The sequence below is a fragment of the Giraffa tippelskirchi genome, chromosome 2 (assembly GCF_054371585.1).
Source record: "Giraffa tippelskirchi isolate mGirTip1 chromosome 2, T2T-mGirTip1v1.2.pri, whole genome shotgun sequence".
Taxonomy (NCBI): Eukaryota; Metazoa; Chordata; class Mammalia; order Artiodactyla; family Giraffidae; genus Giraffa; species Giraffa tippelskirchi.
In genome coordinates this window covers 167,765,723-167,782,307 of record NC_137276.1, presented here as the reverse complement: position 1 = coordinate 167,782,307, position 16,585 = coordinate 167,765,723, and the positions used below count along the sequence as shown (strand labels likewise).

General features: G+C 37.7%; 1 protein-coding gene across 22 annotated transcripts in view; it reads right to left on the bottom strand.

Moving 5' to 3' along the window:
* HSPBAP1 (HSPB1 associated protein 1) overlaps positions 1-16,585 on the bottom strand; it is a 54,802-nt gene that overhangs the window by 27,758 nt on the left and 10,459 nt on the right. For 15 of the 22 annotated variants that reach the window (XM_081571760.1, XM_081571764.1, XM_081571765.1 and 12 more), the window contains one exon: positions 9,657-9,842. In XM_081571760.1, the coding sequence (XP_081427886.1) occupies positions 9,657-9,795 (139 nt within the window). In that variant the 5' untranslated portion in view covers positions 9,796-9,842. Of the gene's footprint in view, positions 1-9,656; positions 9,843-10,811; positions 10,880-12,464; positions 12,632-16,585 lie in introns of those variants that run through there. The other 7 variants (XM_081571767.1, XM_081571769.1, XM_081571771.1 and 4 more) reach the window with 2 other exon arrangements.

Genomic DNA, 16,585 nt, shown 5'->3' with positions numbered 1-16,585 from the left:
CTGGAATGTTAATATTCAAGTAATCTGATGATGATCTATTTTGCAAAGCATGAAATCCTTTCAAGAGGGAATGTAGATCTAACACATGTAATTCAATCAGCACAGTGCTTGACACATGGCAGATACTCAGTAAAAGCTAGGCACTATTACTAGTACTGTGCTGTGCTTAGTTGCTCAGTTGTTTCCAACTTTGAGACCCCATGGACTGCAGCCCGCCAGGTTCCTCTGTCAATGGGATTTTTCAGGCAAGAATACTGCAGTAGGTTGCCATAGGCACAATTACTGGTAATTTTCTACTATTTATTTATATATTTACTTGTTTAGTTGCTAAGTCATGTCTGACTCTTTGTCATCCCATGACTTGGGGCACCGAAAAACTAGCTGAATTAGTACTACGAAGAAAAGGGTATTCAAAGAGCTTTTATCTTTTCCTTCCATTTCCTCTCAAATAGTTCAGGATTATCTCAATCACCTTTCCTCATTTGTTTATCCTAAAACCTCAGAATTGCAGAGAAATAATAGAGGGGAGGGTGTGTGTCATCCCTAATTCACCTATTTTGTCAATTTGTCACTTGACTTTGAGAAGCAGAAAGTCTTTACTAGGGAACATTTATCTAAAAGATAAAAACTTGCATATTTATGAACTGTTTAAATTTGATCATTTTTGAGGAACATTTAGAACAGTGGCTGGTACACAGTAACCTATCAACATATATGAGCTCTTAATCATCAACATCATCATCAAGAATTTACCATAACAGCACTGGAATACACCTTTTTTTTTAAACAAACAAGAAAGCTACATGGTGCTGAAATCATTTCCAAATCACTTCATTAAGCTCCAATGTGAGCCTGAAGACCTTCCACTGTCTTATGAGTTTTCACTTCACAGAATTCAGTTCAACAAATCCAACTGAATACTAAAGCCATTACTTGAGCCATCTGCCTCTGGGGTAGACTGAGAAGGACTTTTCAGTTATGACCAGTTTTCAAATGCATATTGGTATTGCAGCCTCATCATTTTGTCACAGCAAGTTCTATACTTAAAAAAATGAAAACCTAAAAATGCAAAAATTACACTGTTACTGTCAGGGAAAGAACTGTTACAGGGAAAGACAGTAACAGAGAACTGTTAATGTCAGGGAAAACTGCAATGAATGGAATGAATGAAAATGATAGACTTTTTCATTTACATAGTGATTTCCAAATAGAATCTTTTTACTCCTTCCTCATACTAGTAGCACCAAAGGCACTGTTTTCATTCTGTTATCATGACAATTTCTTTCTGGGTAGTACAGTTGTTTTTCTTAGTTTATTCTGTGCAACGGAATTTTTCTTTTCTAATTTAATTGTTACTGTTCTTTAATATTTCAGGCAGCCGAAACTTTCATCCTACTTACTGTCAAAATTTTCGGTAAGAAGCAGCTTAGCTGCTTTTAGGATTTGGAAATAGTGTGTAAGTTGAGTTAGGCTTTAATTCTTATCAAGGGAGTCCTAAAGTATTTTTTGTGCATAGCACCGAAACAAGTATTTTTCCATTTTGTTAAGACTTCATCATCTCCCAAGCAAGAAACGTTTCGAATGTGGGTACCAAGTATGACTTTTGATCGTTACTCCACTCCCTACCTACAAATGTTTAGGCTTATTTATACATCTACTTGGCAAATTACTGCCAGCTGAGTTATAGTGTTGTCACTGAGAATATATGTTGGCAAATTAATTCAATCCAAAATGGCTTCAAAGAGCGATGTGATGTCACAATCTGCTTCCTAAAATAAACTGAGCTACATTACAATCAAATATGCTAGCTGTCAACACTATTATTTCAAGCATTCTAGAAAAATTCTAACCAAGACCTAAAACAGCAATAAGTATGCTCAACAGAAAGGTAACAAAGTTATCACTGCTTGTAAGATCAAATACTTGTCATCCTAAAAAGCCCACAAGAATAAACTAAAAAACTATGTACACTATTAAGATAAAAAACTATGTACACTATTAAAGATAAAAAAAATGAACATAAAAAAATTAAAAAAAACATACAAAAATAAATGGCATTTGTGTACCAATCTCAATTAGAAAAACAGAATAGGCAAAAATACTTCCTTCCTAACAGCTATAAAAAATTTATAATATTTTAAGAAATTTGTAGACTTGTAAGAAAACTTTCTTTTACCCAAATCTTTTTTCTGAGATTAAAAAAAAAAAAAAAAAACAACTTGATAAGCAAAGATTTCATGTTCCTGTGTAGGATGGTACAGTACTGTCACATGGTAGATTCTTTCAAATTATGTAATTCATAGTACTTCAAGAATTTTCATTTAAATCCTTTTGACTGGGGACTTCCCTGGTAAGTGAGTGACTAAGACTCCATGACCCCAATGCATGGGGCCTGGGTTCAATCCCTGGTCCAGGGAACTAGATCTCAAGTGCTGCAACTAAAGATCTTGTATGCCACAAAGTAAGACCCGGTGCGAAATAAATAAATATTTTTTAAAAATCTTGTTGACTGAAGGAGAAAAAAACCACATGACCTAAAAGTTGTGAGTTATGTTTTATTTGGAGGATCTTACTGAGAAATACAGCCTAGGAGACAGTTGCTAAAATAGCTCTGAGGAACTGTTTCAAAGAGGTAAGGGAGGAGCTGGGATATATAGGAATTTTTGTGGGGGGAGGGGAAAAAAGGTTAAACATTCAAAAGATTACAGCTAATTACAAAAAAAATTTATTTGATATGCATCTTAACCATCTGGGACCAGGATCCAGTTTTTCTCCATTCTTAATGCCCCTCAGGGAGCACCATAATGGAGGGGGAGGTAGCTGCAGTGATTGATGGCTTGAGGGCAGGCAACATGCCTTCTTTAATGTGAGTACACTGTTTACTAAAAGTGAAAAGATGATGCTATGAAAGTGCTGCACTCAATATGCCAGCAAATTTGGAAAACTCAGCAGTGGCCACACGACTGGAAAAGGTCAGTTTTCATTCCAATCCCAAAGAAAGACAATGCCAAAGAATGCTCAAACTAACGCACAATTGCACTCATCTCACAGGCTAGTAAAGTAATGCTCAAAATTCTCCCAGCCAGGCTTCAACAGTACATGAACGGTGAACTTCCAGATGTTCAAGCGGGTTTTAGAAAAGGCAGAGGAACCAGAGATCAAATTGCCAACATCCACTGGATCATCGAAAAAGCAAGAGAGTTCCAGAAAAACATCTACCTCTGCTTTATTGACTACACCAAAGCCTTTGACTCTGTGGATCACAAGAAACTGTGGAAAATTCTTAAAGAGATGGGAATACCAGACCACCATACCTGCCTCCTGAGAAATCTGTATGCAGGTCAAGAAGCAACAGTTAGAACTGGACATGGAACAACAAACTGGTTCCAAATCAGGAAAGGAGTACGTCAAGGCTGTATATTGTCACCCTGCTTATTTAACTTATATGCAGAGTACATCATGAGAAACGCTGCGCTGGATGAAGCATAAGCTGGAATCAAGATTGTCAGGAGAAATATCAATAACCTCAGATATTCAGACGGCACCACCGTAATGGCAGAAAGCGAAGAAGAACTAAAGAGCCTCTTGATGAAAGTGAAAGAGGAGAGTGAAAAAACTGGCTAAAACTCAACATTCAGAAAACTAAGATCATGGCATCCAGTCCCATCACTTCATGGCAAATAGATGGGAAAACAATGGAAACAGTGAGAGACTTTATTTTTTGGGGCTCCAAAATCACTGCAGATGGTGACTGCAGCCATGAAATGAAAAGACACTTGCTCCTTGTAAGAAAAGTTATGACCAACCTAGACAGCATATTCAAAAGCAGAGGCATTAGTTTGCCAACAAAGGTCTGTCTAGTCAGAGCTATGGTTTTCCCAGTAATCACGTATGGATGTGAGAGTTGGACTATAAAGAAAGCTGAGCACGGAAGAATTGATGCTTTTGAACTGTGGTGTTGGAGAAGACTCTTGAGAGTCCCTTGGACTGCGAGGAGATCCAACCAGTTCATCCTAAAGGAAATCGGTCCTGAATATTCATTGGAAGGACTGATGGTAAAGCTGAAACTCCAATACTTTGGCCACCTGATGCAAAGAACTGACTCTTTTGAAAAGACCCTCATGCTGGGAAAGATTGAAGGCGGGAGGCGAAGGGGACGACAAAGGATAAGATGGTTGGATGGCATCACCGACTCAATAGACATGAGTTTGAGTAAACTCCGGGAGTTGGTGATGGACAGGGAGGCCTGCCGTGCTGCAGTCCTTGGGGTGGTAAAGAGTCAGACATGACTAAGCGACTGAACTGAACTGAACACCGTTTAACTCTAAGTCTCATTTAGAGTAATAAAGTTCAATTGTGCATGTGCATGCGTGTGTGCTTACTCACATCCAACTCTTTGTGATCCCACAGACTGCTCCCGCCAGGCTTCTCTGTCTAGGGGAATTCTCCAGGCAAGAATACTGGAGTGGGTTGCCATTTCCTTCTCCAGGGGAATCTTCCTCACCCAGGGATTGAATCTGTGTCTCCTGCACTGGCAGGTGAATTCTTTATCACTGCGCCACCAGTATCTAGTAAAATGCTGAGACAGAAGAGTGACTGGGGAAGATGAGTTGTTCTTTCAAATATTAAAATACATAACAACTATAAAAAATAGTTTTTAGCAAGTGTTTTATTGGCCCCAAAACTGATAGTTCAGTATGTGGTCCAAAAACAGATGCTGAAATATATAAAAATATGGTGATATAATAAAGGTAATTTCAAAGTCGGTAGGAAAAAAAGGGATTATTTAGTAAATGGTACTACAATAAAGACACTATTACCAACTTAACTATTTGGAAAAAAGTCAGTGAACACAACATACCAAAATAAATATGGAATGGATAAAGAGTGAAATGTGAAAAAGAAATCTAGCTATTAAAAGAAAATATTAGAACATTTACCTATTGTCAGGATACAGAAGGAATTTCTAAATAAAATAAGAATGAAAATATTAATTAAATATTATTTGATCTTACTATAAAGATATGAAGCAAACTCAAAAGGCAAACAATAAACTGGGAAATTAGTACATTAGTAACAAACACAGTATTCTTTAAATATAAGTAATTTATTTACTAAAAAAAACCCAAATCCTGAAACCCTAATAAGGATAACTGAAAGAAAAATTACCAGACAAAATACAAACTATTAATACACACGAACATATGTTCAACAGCACCAACAAAGAAATGTTAAAGTTATGAGGCACTCATCTTTCACCTATCAACAAGATGTTTTTTTAAAAACATAAATTTCCGTTAGGGCAAAGGAGTGGCCAAACAGGTACCCTTGTATATTCTGAAAGGAGAGTAAATGTAAACCACCCTTCTGCAAAGCACTTGGCCTCAGGTATCAAAGGTCTTTTATTCTTTCACTCCACAGATGTCTGACTATCCAGATATTTAGGTGTTCAGCCAATGATGAGACATGGCCCTGGCTCTCACGAGGGGACCCCTCTTGAGGCAAAGAGAGACTTTAAACTGCTAATTGCTTACACAACTAACCATGTGATCAGAACTGCGCTAAGTGTTACTAAGAAATACAAGGTGCTCTGAGATAACTCGGTAGTCATACCTGATTTGGGGGGTGAGGGAGGGAGAATGTGGTCAGAAAGACTACCATGAGAAGATGACCTCTGAGCTGAGATCTGAAGGAAGCAGTGGAATCAACTAGATAAAGCTGGGGTTAAGGGAAGTGGGAAAAGAGAGAAGAACCACTAGACTGTATATGCAAAGGCCCTGAAGTAAGAAGAAGCAAATCTCTGGAAACACAAAATCTTAAAAGCTTATCTGCCCCAAGTTCAGAAAGAGGAATTAAGCTGAGGAGGCAAACAGAGCTTTTTATACCACTAACAAAAATGTTGGTCTTTAGCTTAAGGATAATGGGACACTATCTAAGGGTTCTAAACAGATAAAGAAGATGAGATTTTTCTTTTTTAAAAAACTGTCTTTGGTTTCATTATGAGGAATGGCTGGGGAGAGAGGACAGCAGGTGAAAAGGGACTAGGCATGAGGCTACTGCAACCATGGAGGTGAGAGAGAGCAGGGTAATCCCAACTGGAGGATGGTCATGGAGCAGGTAGATGCTGGATATTTAGGATGTAAGTCACTGAGTCACCAGACACCACTTAGAGAGGCCATCAGCATGACTCAGAGGTTTATGGTGTAAGCAGCTCCATGGATAGTGCTGCTCCTGGTGATAATGCTCATACCCTTTGGCCCAGTCATTCTCCTAGGAAAATAATCAGAAATTTGGGCAAGATTTACTTACAAACATGTTCACTACAGTCTTATTTATAAATTAAAACCTCTAAGCAATCTAATCAAATTGGAATTTTAGAACTAAATTAAAACTCTGATACTATCAGAGTTTCCCTGGTGGCTCATGGTAAAGAATCCACCTGCCAGTGCAGGAGATAAAGAGACATGGGTTCGATCCCTGGGTCAGGAAGATCCCCTGGAGGAGGAAATGGCAACCCACTCCAGTATTCTTGCCTTGGAAGTCTCAAGGACGGAAGAGCCTGGCGGGCTACACTCCCTGGGGTTGCAAGAGAGTCGAACACAACTTAGCGACTAAACAACAACAATAACAACAATGATATTAGCATACAATGGAATACTAGGTATCCATTTAAAAGTCATTTTTAATGTCAAAAAAAGCTACTCAGAATATGTTAAGAAAAAAAAGCAGGTTGTTAAAATTTATACAACTTTATTTTTAAAATATAAAAAGGCTTGCATGAACATACATCACAATGTAATCAGTGATTGCCTCTTGGTAACAGAGGTAAGTCTTTTTAATTTTCTTTGGGTCTTTCCATTTTTCTAGTGCTCTCTAAAACGAGGATGGTATATTTTTTATTTTTAAATTATTTCTATTTTTAAATAACATTTGTTGAGCATTTACTATGTGCCAGACACTATTCTAAATGTTTAATGAATAGGAACACATTTAACTCTGAAAAGATTTCTAAGATACAGAAAAGTTAAGTGACTTGCTCAAAGTCACAGAGTAAGCCAAAATTTGAACCCGCAAGAGCCGACTTGAATCAGCTCTCTTACAACACTACCCAAAAGTGCTTGTGGAAGTAGTGTATTTATATGAAAAGAAATAACTTAAAAAGAACAAATTATTAACCCACATGAGAAAATATTTTCATGTCATATAGATGATAAAGAGTTAGTATTCAGAATATACAAAGGTCTCTTTTACCACAGAACAAAAAAGAGACAAAACAAACAAAACCACATAAAAACAAAAACCATCTCAATTAGAAAACAAGCAAAGGACTTGAATAGCCATTTCTCCAAATCAGATATACAAATGGTCAATAAGACCATAGGAAGATGGTCAACAACGTTAGTCGTTAGGGAAATGCATCAAGCTATAATGAGATAAAACTTCACACTAGGATAGCCAGAATGAAAAATGAAATAAGTATTGGCAAGGATGGAGAGAAACTAGACCCTTCACACACTGAGGTGGGAATGTAAAATGGTTCAGCTGTTTTGGAAAACAGTTTGGCAGTTCCTCAAAAGTTAAACATAGTTGCTGTATGACTCGGCAATTACACTTCTAGGTTTAACCCAAGAGAAGTGAAAACATATGTCCACATGAAAACTTGTACATAAATGTTCATAGTAGCATTATTCATAGCAGTCAAAAAGTGGAAATAACCCAAAATTCATCAATTGATGGACGGATCAACACTTTGTTTATCCATAATGGAATATTATTCAGCAATAAAAGAAAATACAAATACATGCTACAACACGGGTAAATTTTAAAAACATGCTACATGAAAAAAAGCTAGACACAAAAGGCCACAACCACATGATTCCATTTTTACAATATGTCCAGAATAGGCAAATCTATAAAAACAAGAAAGTAGATTAGTGGTTGCCAGCGGTGGAGAAGGGTGAGAATGGGGAGTGACCACCAGTGGGAACCAGATTTCTCTGCAGTGTGATGAAAATGTTCTGGAATTAGATAGTGGTGGTGGTTACACAAAATTATGAAGTTGCTAAAAGCACTGAACTGTGTACTTTTAAGTGGTGGATTTTATATGAATTTTGTCCAAATTTTAAAAAAGAACAGATTATCTTTCTAAGAGACTTTCTGCTTTCCTTTTTCTTTTCTGCATGAGTACTAACTTTAAAATGTCAAATTACTGTTAGTTCTTCTGTAAAACAGGATAATAATAGTTCCACTCCAAGTGGGCTTGAAGAAGATTAAGAGAGTTAATATGTATAAAGCACTCAGAACAGTGTCTGACACAATAGATGTCAATAGCTATTAGTAGTAGTATTTGGAGTCTAACCAGGAGGTGAAAAAAAATACAATTTCTATTTTTCTTCAAATTACTATTTAACAGAAACTTCAGTGAGTGGAAGATTTATGTGACTAAAATCAAGAAAACAAAAGCAGAAGCTGATTTTTACGTGGCTGCTGCTGGTCTAGCATTTAGTTTAAAAATGCAATGGGATGATCCAGAAGGATGGGATGGGGAGGGAGGTGGGTGGGGGGTCCAGGAAGGGGAACACATGTAAATCCATGGCTGATTCATGTCAATGTATGGCAAAAACTATTACAATATTGTAAAGTAATTAGCCCCCAACTAAAATAAATAAATTTATAAAAAAAAAATAAAAAATAAAAATAAAATAAAAATACTATAAACCACAATGAGATGCCAAAGAGTTTATGTTAATACTGCTCTACCTGTCACTGAAGTACAAAGGGGTCCTAGACACCAAAAACCCAGTAATTTTATGAGACATACATGGGAGAAAGAAGCTTAGAGAAGCTAGAAGAGAAACTGAGCAATTTTTTAGTTCCTTTGGGGTTATTAACAGAAATCCTTAATATCTTCACAGAGCCACTTCACAGCAATGCTTACAACACAATGAATTTCTAGACCACCAAATCTGTCCACATTTAAATAGAAGATAAACACATATTCTGACGCCAGACCATGATCATGGACTTCTTTAGATTAGAAACATTTCTAATCTGAACTGTTTTTTTTTCCTTTAAATTAACTATTTTTAGAGTAACGGTAATTGCTTTCTCTGACTGTAAGGCAAAAAAAATCAGTTACAAGTCTTCAGGGGAAAAAAATGAGCTGGCAAAATCTAGTTGCTTAAGAGGATGAAAAAAACAGCTTCACATATGTTTCACATTTATGCAACACAACAGAGGTCAGGCGGCTGATAAAACAGAGAGATAAAATTACACCAAGACTAAGCACTATAAATAGTAACTGAAGTTACAAATAAAAGGACACATTCTACATGAGACAAAAATAGAGGGGACTGTTAGATTAGTATTGGTCTCTTTCAGTCAAGTAAGTAAGAGCACATTAACAAATATTTATTAAGTGTCTACCATGATCAACAAACTATGATAATATGAACAAACACATTTTACATGGGGTTATAAATTACAGGTTATTTAGCCTAAAAAAAATCTTAAATTATCCTTTGAAAACTTCTAATAAAGTTCCCCCATCTGCAAATGGTCAAAAAGAGGATTAGAAATAAAGGATTCTCCAGAGATAAAGAAACCATGGGAATGTTATGAAGAGACATTATGACGATGATTCCTGGTAGCCCTACCTGTGTCTGTGCTTTTCGTTCCCATCCTAAATCGTATCTGCTTGCCATGAAGGACCTCAGAAAGATGTTTCGCAGTCCAGTGTCGTGCTGGCCAATCAAAAACCATGTTATAGAAGACTGCAGGTTGTTGTAAACACATTATGATTTCTTTTGCTTTCTCTGGTGTAAAAGGTTTGACATGTTTACCTAGGGAGAGAAATAAGAGAAATATATAGATAACTAAAAAGCTATTTAATATAATATGAAGCATCAACAGCTAATATTGTTTCTACTATGGCAAATCTTTTGGTATAATTGCACTGCATTTACACTTCACTTCTTACTGTTTACATAAATATCTGGGCCCAAAGAGCCATAGTTCTTCAGTGACTTTTCTCAAATATTAAATTGTAGATGTTGGAAAATATTTACAATTTTCAATGTCAAAAATGTTTTTTTTAAGGCTTTCCAAGTATGACATACATTTTAAAAGATGCAATTTTTTGAAAATATTATTTCCTAGAGAATTATGTAAGAAATACTGATGGGAATTATTCTTGCACAACTAGAGTTGCTGGAGTCAACAATTCTACTTGATATAGCACAGGTTTATGCCAAAAAGACTACCGAACTCATATAGCAGTTGATGGGGAGGGGAGAGGAGGGCAGGGAGACGGGATTATTTTATTGCAAGATTTATAAAGATAAAAGATGTGCTAGGGTGGATATCAGTGGTAATCCTTGATTTCGACTACATCTATAATCTGTATAGGGGAATATGCACAAACTAACACTGATTTACTGAGGACAGCCATAAATTTCAATCACAGAATGTTAATCCCAGTAAAGATTGGTATGTGTTAAATAAAAGAACAAGTAAGTTTCTCTTTAAAGATATCTTAAGATGAAAGGCTGGGGGAGGGGGGAAGTTAAACAATGATTCATACTCAGATCCATAAAACATGTATTTTTGATTCTCTAGTACAATCAGTGGAGAAGGAAATGGCAACCCACTCCAGTGTTCTTGCCTGGAGAATCCCAGGGACGGCGGAGCCTGGTGGGCTGCCGTCTATGGGGTCGCACAGAGTCGGACACGACTGAAGCGCCTTAGCAGTAGCAGCAGTACAATCAGTGAAACTCTTTATTTCAAGTTACCTGATCAGTTAATACACTTACACTCTTAGGTCTCTGTGTAAAAGAAGCCCAAGGTTTATCTTTAAGTGACCTTTATGTACTGAAGAGCCCTGTTAAGGAAAACAGGCTGTAACCAGGAAGTTTTTTAAAAAGGTCTTAACCCATGCCAACCTATAAATGTATAGCCTATAAAAGTACAGGGTTACCTACACTGCATTGTACCAAGTCTTCCTGGACTGGGAGTGCCTGGATTCCTTGTGTATGAAAATAGACAAGCCACAGTTTTAATTATATAAAGTTTTCCTAGACCCTGAAAAGCTACAATACATTCATGATAGTACCTGTTGTTTGTGACATATAAATTAGAACTACCCTTTGGGAAACAACTGGGAAAATCAAGTAGAAGTCCCAAAGAACCACCTATTAACTTAATAACTCATGTTAGAGAAATTTGCTTTTAATAAAATAGGTAATCATAAGCCATATACTTATTCATATATATATGAATCATGAACATGTATATGACCAGCAGGCCTATCAGTGAAATAAAACAATCCACACATTTGCATAAAACATCTATTACCATAAGAAAAAAACTGAAAATATAAACAATCTAACGTCTCAAAAGTAGAAAAATAATTTACTAGATATTTCTCCCATGGTACAGTCCCCTGGTACATTCTGTTCATTAACAATAAAAACAAGGGCTCTATGGAAATATGTACAGCTGTAGGGACTAGAGTTGACTCAGAGAGCTATTGCAACAGTCAAGCGAGAAGTGTGGTAATAAGGCCCTGAACAACAAGGGGTGGCAGTGAGGAAGGTAGAGACAGTAGACATGGAGAAATACTGGGAGAATAACATTAAAGACTGCTATGACCACAGAGATGTGGAGTGGAAGGCAGATGCAGCTATGAGGAAGACAAGTTTCTAGACTTTCTGACTTGCCATGAGAGAAAAGTTAGAAGCAACATCTTCTGTTGGGAAGATGAGAGTTTGGTTTTGAACATCATCTTCATCATCGTAACAATGGGTGTGTGCGTGCTTAGTCATGTCCGACTCTTTTGTGACCCATGGACTGTAGTCCACCAGGTTCCTCTGCCCATGGGATCTCCCAGGCAGGAATACTGGAGTGGGTTGCTATTTCCTCCTCCAAGGGATCTTCCTGACCCAGGGATTGAACCCATGTCTCTTGTGTCTCCTACACTGGCAGGTGGATTCTTTACCACTGTGCCACCTGGATACCAGATATTTACTTGTGTAAGGCTTTACTATTTGCCACACATTTTTATAGACATTAAAAGAAAAGTGCTCATTGGATCCTTTAAGAAGCCTGTAAAACACAGCTACAGAGGGTATTTTATTTCCATTATCCAAATGATAATGAAAGTTCAGGTGTCAAAGGTCAAAACAGCAGTGGTGACAGGACTACAGGTCAGGTTCCCCAACTGCAAGTCTGGTGCTCTTTCTAGCGCATAATCCTGCTGCCAAAGAATTAAAACCGTAGGACTTACAAAAGCACTGAAAACTCACCGAGACAGTATAACCTAAAAAAAGTTGGTAAAGGGAAACTTCAGACAGATTCACAGGTAACAGATACATGTGTGCTGCTGGGGACAGAGGGATGTTCTCGTTTGTATGCATGTGTGTCGGGGGGAGTAGTTAATCCTGTAGTAGAGACTGCTAGTTGCCTACCTTATCCAGTACTTCTTCCCTTCTTCCTCACTAACAGAACTTTGGGCAATGGGAGTGGCCGAAAAATTACATTTCCTAGACTCCTTTGCCGATGGGAGTGACCAGATATATATCTGGAAGTTGCTGAATCAGCCTTTCCTGCCTCGTCCTCCTCTCCTACATACTGCCTGGAAAATAGGTATCATGGTTACCATCTTGAGAGACAAAACAAAGGCCAGGGAAACAGTGAACACTAGCTGAAAGTACGTAAAGAATGTCCATCTTTGTGCCCTTGAACCAAAGCCAGCAAAATTCTACCTCCTGAATCCTTTCACATAAATAAACTAACTTGCAGTCAGGGCTCTGTTATTAGTTCATAACCAGTATAGCACCTTTCCTTCTGAGGCTGTGATTTTCAAGGACAACTGTATTCTCCCTAGAGTGCTCTGTTAACAGGCTGAATGAATCATGGCTGGTGTGACCCACTGTAACATTCTTTCAGCTTTAAGGTTGTAAAATCTCAGGCTTTGAACATCTTGCTTCCAGAACTTTAAACGACAAGAGAAAGATAGAAGTATCAGCCCTTTGGGGATGAGGATTTATTTACTCTGCTTATCTTAAATGAGAGCCAATAGATCATATGGCTTTGAATGTTCTCAAAAGAGTCCTCATATTTTTACAACCAAGTACATCTCCTTGGACAGCAAGGAGATCGAAACAGTCAATCCTAAAGGAAATCAGTCCTGATTATTTATTGGAAGGACTGATGCTGAAGCTGAAACTCCAATACTTTGGCCAACTGATGAGAAGAACTGACTCGTTAGAAAAGACCCTGATGCTGGAAAAGATTGAAGGTGGGAGGAAAAGGGGACAACAGAGGATGAGATGGTTGGATGGCATCACCGACTCAATGGACATGAGTTTGAGTAAGCTCCGGGAGTTGGTGATGGACAGGGAAGCCTGGCCTACTGCAGTCCATGGGGTTGCAAAGAGCTGGACACAACTGAGCAACTGAACTGAACTGAACATGGGCTTAGTAACGTTAGTAATACATGAGTAGTGTTTGGACAGAAGAGTTTCAAAGAAGTAAATAAATACTTTTTCCTCTAACATAACATTAAGTTTTTTCAGAACGTATCTAATGATCTGATAAGAAAAAACTCCAAACATCTCAGAGGTTATTTAAAAGAGACCCTAAAAACTAAAATTTGCTGAGAAAGTACCAAGCCCAGTGATTGGAATATATTAAATGTTCAAACATTTGCTAAATGAATGAAAAGTGCCATACAGCATATGCAGAATAGATCAGTAGACTGTTCACCATAACAGGAAATCAGCATATTTGCAGAATTTCAGGCCTATCAGTGACATAAAACAATCAGCTGGTTGTGAAATAAAACTAATTTGGTTTCTGATCGTTTAATCAACAATGAACTGGGCTGTTAAATTAACAAATTTAAGTGTTACAACTTATTTAAAGAAGAATGCAATCTGCATTGTATTAGTTAAATAGCCTAGGGATGCACCCAGTCATTCCACGCCAGAGATGTCTGCAAAGAGCTATAAAAATTTTGAAGCAACCTCAACAGCCTTCAAAGGATAAGTGTATTTAGGTCTAAACTTGTAGCAAGCAGCAATTTCTAATTAGATGACTTAGAAACTGCTGAAAAAACAGATTAGTGATCTACGTGTCACACAATAGTCTTTTCTCCCTCTAAATGCAGCATGTTATTTGGACAATTTATTACAGCTTTGGTAACAATTCTTTGGAGATAGTTAAACACCATCAAAAAGCAATTTACTTTGTTCTCAGTTAATTTTTTCTTTAATTAATGCAAAGTATAATATCAGTTGAAACCTAATTTCTCTGAATTTGCTAGCAATCTGGCTTCAGTCAGTATCTGGCTTGGATTTGTATTTGAAATTTAAAATTTAAGACAAGAATATGGAAAATTTACCAAGATTCCAGAATACTCTTCTAATATTGATAGAAAGTGGTGCTAGTGGTAAAGAACCCGTGTGCCGACGCAGGTAGACATAAGACATGTGGGTTCGATCCCTGGGTTAGGAAGATCCCCTGGAGGAGGGCATGGCAACTCACTCCAGTATTCTTACGTAGACAGAGGAGCCTGGTGGGCTACAGTTCATAGGGTCGCAAAGAGTCGGACACGACTAAAGCGACTTAGCACACATAACAAAGAAAAAGATCCTGAAATTGAAATTAGCTCTCCTCTCATGTCAAGTATAATTTTAATAACTATTAATTTTAAAGTTAATAGTTGCACATTTAAAAAATTTCAGAGGGTGATATAAGGGTAAGCCTCAAGTTACAATACAGAGATTCACCCTAGTGATACAGTATGAACAAAGAATTGGGTCCTAGTATTGTGAGCTAATTTATTTCTAAATATACTATGTAAGTCCATGATGGCTTCATTAATCTGATGACTACTGTATATACACACAATTAATCTACCATCTGGAATGGTATATATCAGGGTAAAAAATAATGAACATTTAAACCAGGTCGGAAAAACTCGAATGGAATTATGCAAGTACTTAGCCAGTCACAGAAAGACAAACATGGTATTATTCCACTTATATGAGGCATCTAACAGCCCAATTCAAACAGAAAGTAGAATGGCAATTACCGGGGCTGAGGAGAGAGGAAAAAGGGGAGTTGTTTCCTGGGTACAAAGTTTCAGATTTGCAAAATGAAAGGATCTGGAGATCTGTTTCATATTAATGTGAATATACTTACTATGAACAGTACTGTTAAAAATGGTTCAGTTCAGTTCAGCTGCTCAGTCATGTCCAACTCTTAGTGACTCCATGGACTGCAGCACGCCAGGCCTCTCTGTACATTACTAACTTCTGGAGTTTACTCAAACTCATTTCCATTGAGTCAGTGATGCCATCCAACCATCTCATCCTCTGTCATCCCCTTCTCCTCTCACCTTCAATCTTTCCCAGCATCAGGGTCTTTTCAAATGAGTCAGCTCTTCACATCAGGTGGCCAAAGCACTGGAGTTTCAGCTTCAACATCAGTCCTTCCAATGAACATTCAGGACTGATTTCCTTTAGGATGGACTAGTTGGATCTTTTTGCAGTCCAAGGGAATCTCAAGAGACTTCTCCAATGCCACATTTCAAAAGCATCAATTCTTCGGTGCTCAGCTTTCTTTATAGTCCAACTCTCACATCCATACATGACTACTGGAAAAAATAGAGCCTTGACTAGATGGACCTTTGTTGGCAAAGTAATGTCTCTGCTTTTTAATATGCTGTCTAGGTTGGTCATAACTTTTCTTCTAAGGAGTAAGCGTCTTTTTATTTCATGGCTGCAATTACCATCTGCAGTGATTTTGGAGCCCCAAAAATAAAGTCTGCCACTGTTTCCACTGTTTCTCCATCTATTTGCCATGAAGTGATGGGACTGGATGCCATGATCTTTGTTTTCTGAATGTTGAGCTTTAAGCCAACTTTTTCACTCTCCTCTTTCACTTTCATCAAGAGGCTCTTTAGTTCTTCTTCACTTTCTGCCATAAGAGTGGTGTCATCTGCATATCTGAGGTTATTGATATTTCTCCCAGCAGTCTTGATTCTAGCTTGTGCTTCATCCAGCCTAGTGTTTCTCATGATGTACTCTGCATATAAGTTAAATAAGCAGGGTGACAATATACAGGCTTGATGTACTCCTTTTCCTATTTGGAACCAGTCTGTTGTTCCATGTCCAGTTCTAACTGTTGCTTCCTGACCTGCATACAGGTTTCTCAAGAGGCAGGTCAGGTGGTCTGGTATTCCCACCTCTTTCAGAATTTTCCACAGTTTATTGTGATCCACACAGTCAAAGGCTTTGGCAGAGTCAATAAAGCAGAAACAGATGTTTTTCTGGAACTCTTGCTTTTTCGATGATTCAGAGGATGTTGGCAATTTGATCTCTGGTTCCTCTGCCTTTTCTAAAACCAGCTTGAACATCTGGAAGTTCACCGTTCATGTACTGTTGAAGCCTGGCTTGGAGAATTCTGAGCATTACTTGACTAGCATGTGAGATGAGTGCAATTGTGTGGTAGTTTGAGCATTCTTTTGCATTGCCTTTCTTTGGGATTGGAATGAAAACTGACCTTTTCCAGTCGTGTGGCC